The sequence below is a fragment of the Solenopsis invicta genome, chromosome 7 (assembly GCF_016802725.1).
Source record: "Solenopsis invicta isolate M01_SB chromosome 7, UNIL_Sinv_3.0, whole genome shotgun sequence".
In the NCBI taxonomy this organism is placed as follows: domain Eukaryota; kingdom Metazoa; phylum Arthropoda; class Insecta; order Hymenoptera; family Formicidae; genus Solenopsis; species Solenopsis invicta.
Window position 1 is genome coordinate 15,658,346 of NC_052670.1, and position 10,442 is coordinate 15,668,787.

The window sequence follows — 10,442 nt, forward strand, 5'->3', positions numbered from 1 at the left end:
TCGATAGAATGCGTCAAGAGTCATTTTCGTGCGATACACACAGGTGAATACTTTCAAGAAATGAGAACAACTGAAGCTAGACAATTGTTGCCTGCATGAGGTAATTAAAAATCTTGCCATAATTGCTACAGATATATTATATTTCACAGATTTCAGAAAATGATTAATTGTGAATAATATAAGCAATTTATAATCTAATGTATATGTCATAAAGGAAAATATTGCAAGCGTTACTAGTCTAATAGTATCTATAGCCAAAGATATTCTATTGCCGTTCTCGAAACTTGCAAAAGACGTTCAAACGTTAGATGCTAATTTAGATCTCAGAAAGCTGAAGACGAGCAACATAATGCAAAATTTATTGGAGCACCGTATGGAAGAGCATTGTAAACTTCAGGAAAGATGGGCATCTTGTCAATAAACTTGTTGCTTTATAAAACTTATCCAAACAATCAGCTTTCTGAACACGATTCGTCATTAAATGCTTATTAATGATTATGTATTTGTAAGTATTAATATATTATTTACAAAATATATTCACTTACAAAATAATATTTACGGATACAGAATGAAGAATTATATATATCAGGGCAAATGTTCTTATGAACTCTTTAAAAAAAAAGTTAAAGTATTAAAACGTTATATTATAGTTTTATTATAGATCGGGTAATTTAATTTAAAAAAATAGCATTTAGAAATTATAGTGAATTTTGATTATGTTTTGTAGAAAATCTTATGAATCGATCTCACTGCATATTTTTACACTTTGCAAATATATCGATGTGAAACATACGAATCAATTCAATGTAGAAAAGAAAACAGTTTCTGTTTCAGAGTTTACATGAAAAAAATTGCATTAATTTATATTATTCTTTTATATCCATATAGAAGCAATGACGGCAAATCCCAATTTTAAACACAATTAACACAAATTAACACAAATTTTATTCAAGGAGGCTATTCCTGAAACATTGAGATCGTCAAAGCAACGACTTTAAAACCGACAAGATGCAAGTTAAAAATAATACTGAGAATAGCAGCGATAATAATGATGAAACTAGTGAGTCAAACAACGAAAACGACAATTAATTAACATAAATAACATAGCCTCGAATTATCAGTTGCTTCTGAAATAGACAGAGTAGTACAGTTGCTAGCTGTAGGATTACATATTAATTTGTGGGATTCGCAGGGTAATAAAAACATGCCCGTTGCATTGGGCAGGTTTGTTATGAGAACAAACATTATATATGTTACAATAATAACGATAATATATACAAAATGTCCCAAAAAGCTCGCATTTTCTCTTAAGAGCAGATTCTTTGAAATATTTTAAGAAAAATATCCTAATACAAAGATGTCGAGAGTATAATTGTTTTTAAGTTATTCGCGATTAAAGTTTACGAATCACAAAGCTGATATTTCACGGACTTAGGCATGGTGACATGACAAGGTACTTTTTGACATTGAGGTTGTCATATAAATACGCAAAGACATTTTTAATAAGAAGTTATTTCTACGGAAAACATATTTGAATGTACATTACATATGCATAATTAATGTTTTCAACAAAATATTAATTTAATAACAAAATAGTACAATAGCTGTTGGGACAGCTGTCAAAACAAATTCATTACCATGTTTATATGATAAGAACTTTTATCATAATTTATCAATAATATCGATAATTGTAATGAATTTATTTTGACAGCTGACCCAACGGCTATCGTAACATCTTATTATTAAATTGATATTTTGTTGAAAACATTATAATTATGCATATGTTATGTACAAATATGTTTCCTGTAGAAATAATTTTTTAATATAAATGTCACTGCGTATTTATATGACAACCTCAATATCGAGAAGTACCCTTGTGGTACATTGTCATGTCACCATGGCATGCCTGAGCGCGCAAAATCCATTGAATTTTATTTTTTTCACAATTCATTTCAGATTAAAATTCTTCTTTTATAAGAATGACACCGGCGGCGAATAAGGATTTGACAAGATACTTTATGATCTCTTATATTAATACGGTACCTAAGAAATTTTTGTCTTTCTCCAATAAGCATGACTGTAACGTAGCTTTTACAATTCCCTTTAAACTTAACAAATTTATAACAGCGGGAAAGATCATATTGATCGACTATCGTGCAACGATGTAGTCTATAAAATCAATTGTAAAGATTGCGAATCGTCTTATGTGGGACAGACCAAACGTCAGTTAAAAACGAGAGTCACGGTACATAAATCGGATATCAGGAAATCTAGCTCTTCTTCTGTCATTACAAAACATCGCATCGCTAATAACCACAAGTTTGATTGGGAGAGCGTAGAAATTTTAGATAAAGAACCGTTAAAAGATCTATATCTGAGATGTTACATATTAAAAAATAACAAAAAGGACTCAACAAACAAAGCAATACCGAACTTTTGCCCGATGTGTATCTTCCTATTTTTGAATGTATTTCCCTTCCTTAAGTCCTATCCCTTCCCCCCCTTTTCTGTGCTATTGTTTTAGCCGAGCAATTGTCGCTCGTTCGTTCCTTATTATTCATTTCTGAACATTGTGTTGTGACACTCATATTATTGTCTAATTAGTCTAGTTTTCATCGATACGTTCAATTCGATTTTACTTCGGTGCAAGACAAGTTTAATGTTCTGTCTCTATTGGAAGTGGAATAGAAGTGAAGACGATTCATATTTCAGTAGGGCCAACTTAACTTTATAGAATATATATATATATATATATATATATATATATATATATATATATTAAAATAGAATAGAATTATTTTATATAATTTTATCTGAACCTATAGGTTTTTATTAAATTTCTATAATGAATTATATGCGATTTCTAACCTCTTTGGACTTTTTTATAGCACCCAGCACTCGTAAACATGAAATGAGATAAATACAGGTTAACACTACTCAGTTTTAACTAGTTACAACCGTTTCCACTGGGTGCAATTTGCTGCTACTCCACTACAACTTGTGGATCGAAGTGAGAATAAACTGAGCTCAATCCGACATGTTTCCATCGACTTCAATTTGGTTCTACATCGGATTGGATATGGATTAATGCCTCGGTGAAAACTAGACCATTGTAAGATAACGTTTTCGGAACTCACAGGTATGATCAAAAATATTATTTTACAAGTTATTTATTCTCTTTTACAATTTTACACTTTTGACTTATACAGCTTTCAAATTTCTTCTTTTTTTAATTCCTTTTTACAATTTTATAACTTTGACTTGTACAGATTTCAATTTGTTATATTTTATTATTTTTTGTTTCTTATTTATTATTTCTACAAATTGACTTTTATTATTTTCATTAATTTATATTTGTAGTCGTTTTTAACTTATTTATTTATTATTTTTCTTATTGTTTTTCATATTACTCTTTGTACTGTTCCACTAGACTATGATCCGAAAACGATGTCTCTCTCCACGTTTCTCGAGACTACGTTTAGATTAACAAGGAAGGTTTGCGAGCCAGGAAGTTCACAAAATTCTGAAATTTTGTGTACACAGAGAAGTTCATCTATAACATAAAAATATTTTTTGTTTGTGCTTATTTTCAGTTTAAGGGGCTGAAACATCTTTTAAAAAAAAATCAGTTGTTTTTCCAAGGGAATATCGTGGAAACTATAAGAAATAAAAAAAAATATTTTAAATAAAAGTTAAATAGTTCGAATAATAATTTACAACAGTAATGTAAAGAAATTTTTTAAAATTATTTTTCATATTTTCTCTATCACTTCATAATTCTTTTTAAAATTTTTTAAATATTTTAATGACAGAATTAAAGCAGAATTTTATACAAATCCAGCCATATATAAAAAAGTATCTTTCTGATGTACCATTCTTGGAAAATAATAACAAACTCCTTATACATGCACGCTATACGTACTTGTTCATGCGCTCGATTTTTCTGCGCTGGAACGGATTCGTTTCATACATATTGCTAATTGCGTACATGAAAGAGCATTGAAGACAAATTAGTATAGCACAATGAATATTAAAATAAGAGTTTAAATAAAAATAATAATAATGAGTTTTATGAACTCGACTACTAAAATTAGTAAAATATTTTTGACGACGTCAAAGTATGTACGTAATACTTTGTACAATTAAAAACGAGTTATGAACAGAAAAATTATTATTTTTGCAAAATATTATTATTTAATTTTGACTATAGAACTGATTGCAATGATCAATGTATTCTATTGACAAATGTTAGGCAACCTGAAAATTCAGTAAACTTAAAAATATTATGTGCAAGTAGAATAATTCACAAAATTATTTTTTGCTCATAACAAATTATAGTTTTAGGAGATAAAACCACTTTTTAAAAAAATGTACATTTTTTTTGTCAAAATAACCGAGAATGACACGTATAAGAAAATGTTTAAATAGAAGTTGCATCACATTTTTTGTTTGCTCTAATACGCAACTGCATATAGACAAGAATCAAAATATTTGTATTGTATAAATTATTCCTGTCATCAACCCTTAAAGTTGAATTTTCATTGTTTACAAGTTATCTAAATATGTTTACTAATTATAAATAAATAAATAGAAAGCAATAAAAGTATAAATTACCCAGAAAAACTTTTTATATATAATTATTTATAATTATATATAAAAAGGTTTTCCCTGATAATCAATATTTTTATCTTTTATTTATTTATTCGTAACGTGTAAGCAATTGTACATGCTTTGTTGTTTAATCGTACCCTTTCAGAGTTATCTAGTACAAAACGCAGGTGCTATAAAAATTACAGATTATATTTGTTGTTTAAAATAATGCATACGTATGTATAATTATATATATTTTAATATATGTGGAAAGTTTTGTATGTAATCATGTATAACTATATATAAATATATATGAAAACTATATGATAATTATATATAATAATTGCACATAATTTTCATAATCATTATACGATTGTCAAAAATGTAAAAGGTAAAATATTTAAAGTGTGTAGAGATGTAGTTAGAGAAGTAGTTAGAGGATAGGCAGATAAAGAATAGGCAGATAAAAAATAGCGAGCGCACAAAATTGTGTGGATGGATGAATGGATTTTAGAGTAACATTGTAAACCAAGACCTCTTCTTGGCAATCTTTCATAAATTGAACAGAAATATACATATATCTAACTGTACATATATAACTATATATAATTATGTATGGTTATATAAAAATATGTATAATTATATATAAAAATCATGTCCAATTGTATGTAATTATATATATTTTAACGTTAAAAAGTTGAACTTTATGTTTTTATATTGTGCGGTTTACATAATAGTGTAATAAAATAGCTTTAAAATAATGTACGTTGCTATTGTTATGCTTCATATACGTTAATGATTTATTTTAACTAGTTTCATCTTTTATGTTGTCGTCAGTATACATATAATATTGTTGGGTTTAAATAATGAAAGCTATGTGAAATGTATATTATTAATAATTAAGTATCTCTGAAACCATTTGAATAATAAAGCTGCTAAACAGACTTTAAAAATTTGATGAATTATAGTGATTTTTCTTTTATTTACAACAAGATATGACAAAAAATGATTATGACAAGTGCAAAAAGAGGTGTGGAGATTTTCATATAAATTTACAAAAAATAAAAATTCAATTTTAGGGGTTAATGATACGGGTAAATTGAACGTCATGAATATTTTGATTCTTATCTATACGCAGTTGCACAGAGCAAAAAAAACGAGATGCAACTTTTGTTTAAACATTTTCTTCACGTGTCACCATTCTCGGTAGTTACTTCTCCGGAAGGAAAATGAACATTTTCTTCAAGGAATAATTTCATCCTCTAAAGCTACGAGCAAAAAGTAATTTTGTGAACTATTCTATTTGTACACAATATCATTAAGTTTACTAAATTTTCGGGTTGCCTAATATTGGTCAATAAAAGAAAATACATTGACCATTGCAATCAGCTGTTCTACAATCAAAATTAAATAAAAAATATTTTGTAAGAAATAATAATTTCTCAACACATAACTCGTTTTTAATTGTACAAAGTATTACGTAAATCTTTTGACATCGCCAAAAATATTTTAATGATTTTAGTAGTTGAGTTTAAAAAGCTCATTATTATTTTAGTACTTTAATTATTATTATTATTAAAAAAAACTTTTATTTTAATATTTATTGTACTATACTGATTTGCCTTCAATGATTTTTCACGTAAACGAATTTGTCTCATACGTATCGCAATTAGCGTTCCAGCGAAAAAAATCGAGTGCACGAACACGTACGTACAGCGTGCTTGTATAAGGAGTTTGTTATTATTTTTAAAGAATGGTACATCGGAAAAATACTTTGTTATATATAGTTGAATTCGTATAAAAATCAGCTTTAATTCTGTCATTAAAATGTTTGAAAATTTTTAAAAACAAATATGAAGTGCTGGAAAAAGTATGAAAAATTATTTAAAAAATTTTTTAGAACATTTTTTGCTATCTCTTATAGTTTTGACGATATTTGCTTGGAAAGAAAAAAACCGATTTTTTTCAAACGGGTGTTTCACTCCCTTAAACTAAAATTGGGCACAAACAAAATATATTTTTGTGTAATGGATGAACTCCTTTATGTGTATATAAAATTTTTTGAATTTCCGGGTTTGTAAACCTTCTTTGTGAGCATTATAAATACACTGCTCTACGTCTTTATAGGCACATTTTGTGTTATTTTAAGTTTGAAAGATGTTTGTAATGGCAATAAGACTGGTTTGCTATATTGATGTATGTTTCCTTTATTTTCGACTCGAGCCTGCAATAGTCGCAGCGTAACCGTGTACACAGCTCGTAGACACACACACACGCACGCGTAGCTACGCCAGCGGGAGATAGTTAGGGCGCAGGCGCCATCCGCGCTACTATGCCCAATAGTAGGGCCGTACACACTCATTTCTGAAGTGGCATTAATATAAATGACGCAATTATTACCCTAATGTAAATGGCTCGGATATTAAATAGATAACGAACGAATATTAATACGAAAGTGTTATATGAGCGTTAACACACCGCCCACCAAGATTAGGCTACTAATCTTTATGTAATATCGTTTATTGGCAGTTTACAAAGTTTACTGATTGCACGTTTAAACACGCCATTGTTCGTACGCACCGTTACTACTCTGACTAGGTTGTCCTTTCCAGCGTGTACGTCCATAACACGACCAGTTTTCCATTTTAATGGTGGAAGATTATCTTCCTTTAGCAGTACTAGATCGTTGATTTGCAGGTTCTTTTGCGTTGCTCTCCATTTAACTCTGCTTTGCAAGTTGGTGATGTACTCCGCCGCCCACCGTTTCCAGAAATCTTGAGTGGTGCGTTGGATCATTTCCCATCTGTCGAGACGGTTTATCTTAACATCGGATAAGTCTCTTTCTGGAAGGCTGACTAGTGGTCCTCCCACCAAGAAGTGCCCTGGTGTCAAAGCTTGCAAATCCAAGGCATCCGAAGATAATGGCGATAGAGGTCGTGAGTTGAGACACGCCTCAATTTGTACTAAAACTGTAGACAACTCTTCAAAAGTGAACAAGGTGTTACCCATCACTCGAGATGATATTTGCAGGATTTAACTCCTGTCTCCCAGAGGCCTCCCATATGGGGCGAGTAAGGAGGAATAAAACTCCATTCTATTCCCCTTTCTTGCAAGTTGTCGCCGACCGCTCCGTCGATAGAAGATCGAACGAATGCGTATAGTTCCTCCAGCTCTCGCTTCGCTCCTACGAAGTTTGTAGCATTGTCACTGCAGATCTTCCTTGGAAGTCCTCGTCGTCCTATGAATCTGCGTAGTGTTGCCATGAAGGCTGCCGTGGTTAGCTCACTCGTTGCCTCTAGGTGGATTGCTCTAGTAGCAAAGCATATGAACAATGCTATATATGATTTGAATGTCTTCCGGCCACGTCCTTTGTTGACGAGTGTAATGATTGGTCCGGCAAAATCGACTCCAATAATATCGAATGGCTTAGATGGTTTGACTCTGTCGCTGGGTAGCGAACCCATTGCTTGTGTGAGTCCCCTTGGATTATTTTTAAAGCACCAGACGCAAGAACGGCATACTTGTCTCACTATGTTCCTCGCGTTTAATGGCCAATAACTCTGTCGTATAACTGACAGCAATAGTTGCTGACTAGCGTGTAGTAGGGCACGATGCTCTTTTTCAATTAGCAAACGCGTGATTTTGCATTGACCTGACAATAAGATTGGATGCTTTCTCTCGAAAGTCCATGGAGTTTCTTGTAAACGACCGCCCACCCTGAGGACATCATCTTTGTCAAGGAAGGCTTGCAATTGGCTCAGTTGACTTGATTGGCGCAGTTCGCCCTTAACTCGTAAATCCTTTATGTCATCTGGAAAATAAATGAGTTGCGAATGTTTGATTAACTCCATATGCGCGGTTGCTATTTCTGACAGAGTTAACCTGGTTAGGATTTTGTTCTCCCCTTTTTTGCGGCAGTTGGAGACAAATCGAATACAATAAGCGAGTGATCGCTCTATTTTTGTTAACGTGGAGCAGCGTTCGATTAGCTTGGCTATTGCTTCGCCATATGAAGATGCCTGTTGTGCATTTACATTGCAGCATCGTACTTCTCCTTTGCTCTCGAATTCAACACTGGCAAGATCTTCTTCGTAGAGCTCCCAATTGGACTCTTCATGGTTTGTAGATTGACGTATACTCAATAGCCACTCAAGGCCATTCCACCACAAGCTGCTGTCCTTTAGTTGAGCAGGAGTGGCGCCTCTTGAGATTAAATCGGCAGGGTTTTCGGAACCTTTGACGTGATTCCATTGACTCGCTGGCAGGATTTCCAGTATTTCCGCCACACGATTGTATACAAATGGCTTCCAGCGCGATGTGTCACCACGCAACCAGTGCAGTACGACCATGGAGTCTGACCATGCATATATACCATCAATGTTGACTCGAATTGCCCTTTTCACATTATCAAGTAGTTTTGCTAACAGTAACGCGCTACATAGCTCTAATCTTGGTACGGTTTGTTTCTTTAAAGGGGCTACCCTAGCCTTTGAACAGAGTAATCGACTCGATATCTTGTCCTGACAATTGTTCACTGATTGCACATAGATGCACGCGCCGTATGCGCTTTCGGACGCGTCGCAGAATCCTTGTATGAATAATTGACTTGTTCCCAACGAATTGACAACTAATCTTGGTACGCATAAAGTGTATACGTCCTTTAAACTTTCTTGGAAGTTTACCCATTTATCTAGGAACGATTCTGGAAGTGGATCATCCCAATCTACTTTGATCTCCCATAAACCTTGCATTAGAATCTTGGCCGTCGTTAAAACTGGTCCGATCAAACCTAGAGGATCATACAATTTACTAATTGCTGATAGTATCTTGCGTTTGTAAGTGCTTGCGCCACGATTTGCGCCTTGAAATGAAACTCGTCTGTATCCGAATTCCATTCGATTCCTAGTGTCCTAATGACATCATTTGCATCAATGTTCAAAGTCGAACTAGATTCTCTTAAATGTATTGGCACATTTTCCAGGGCTTCTTCAGAATTCGAGCACCACTTGTGCGCTGTGAATCCGCCTTCTAATAGTAAGCTAGTCAATTGTTCATACAAAACTTGCGCTTCTTCAACGGTGTTCGTACCGGAGATTATATCATCGACGTATGTATCGTACAATAAAGCATTTGCCGCTAATGGATATCGTTCCGCGCTATTTGTAGCTAATTGTTTCAAACATTTAATCGCTAAATATGAGGCACATGCTTGCCCGTAAGTGACGGTATTTAAACGATACTCTTGTATGGGCTCCTCAATTAAGAATCGCCATAAAATACGTTGTGCGTCACGATCCGAAATGTGAACTAGTATTTGCCGGAACATTTTTTGCAAATCGGCTGTCAAAGCAATTTCAGAGAATCGAAATCTTAACACTATATCGATTAGATTATCTTGTAATACCGGCCCAACAAGAAGAGCATCATTCAAAGACACGCCTTTGTTGTTCTTTGCCGAAGCATCGAATACAACTCGCAACTTTGTGCTACTACTAGACTCCTTTAGCACACCATGGTGAGGTAAATACACCACTCTCTGGGGTTCATTATGTGAATCGGTTACAATCAACATATGTCCGAGTTTAACATAATCATGCATAAAATTGATATAACGATCGCGAAATACCTTGTTGCCTTTAAGCTTTCGTTCCAGATAATTTAATCTTTTAAGTGCTATTTCTTTGTTATTGTCAATAGGTAGGGTTTCATCTCGAAATGGTAGCCTTACAATAAATCTACCATTAGTATCGCGTATAGTAGTTTGTTCGAAATATCGCTCGCATTTTTTCTCATCGTTTGATAATAATCGTGTCGTTCCCTTGTCATAATTCTCCAATTCCCAGAATTTTTCT

The 10,442-nt window shown here is 32.9% G+C and overlaps 1 protein-coding gene across 1 annotated transcript; it reads right to left on the minus strand.

Moving 5' to 3' along the window:
* Positions 1-7,598: 7,598 nt before the first annotated feature.
* LOC105206677 lies at positions 7,599-9,341 on the minus strand. The gene has a single exon (XM_011176160.3). It carries the CDS (start codon positions 9,339-9,341, stop codon positions 7,599-7,601), a length of 1,743 nt encoding a protein of 580 aa, XP_011174462.3.
* Positions 9,342-10,442: the final 1,101 nt, after the last annotated feature.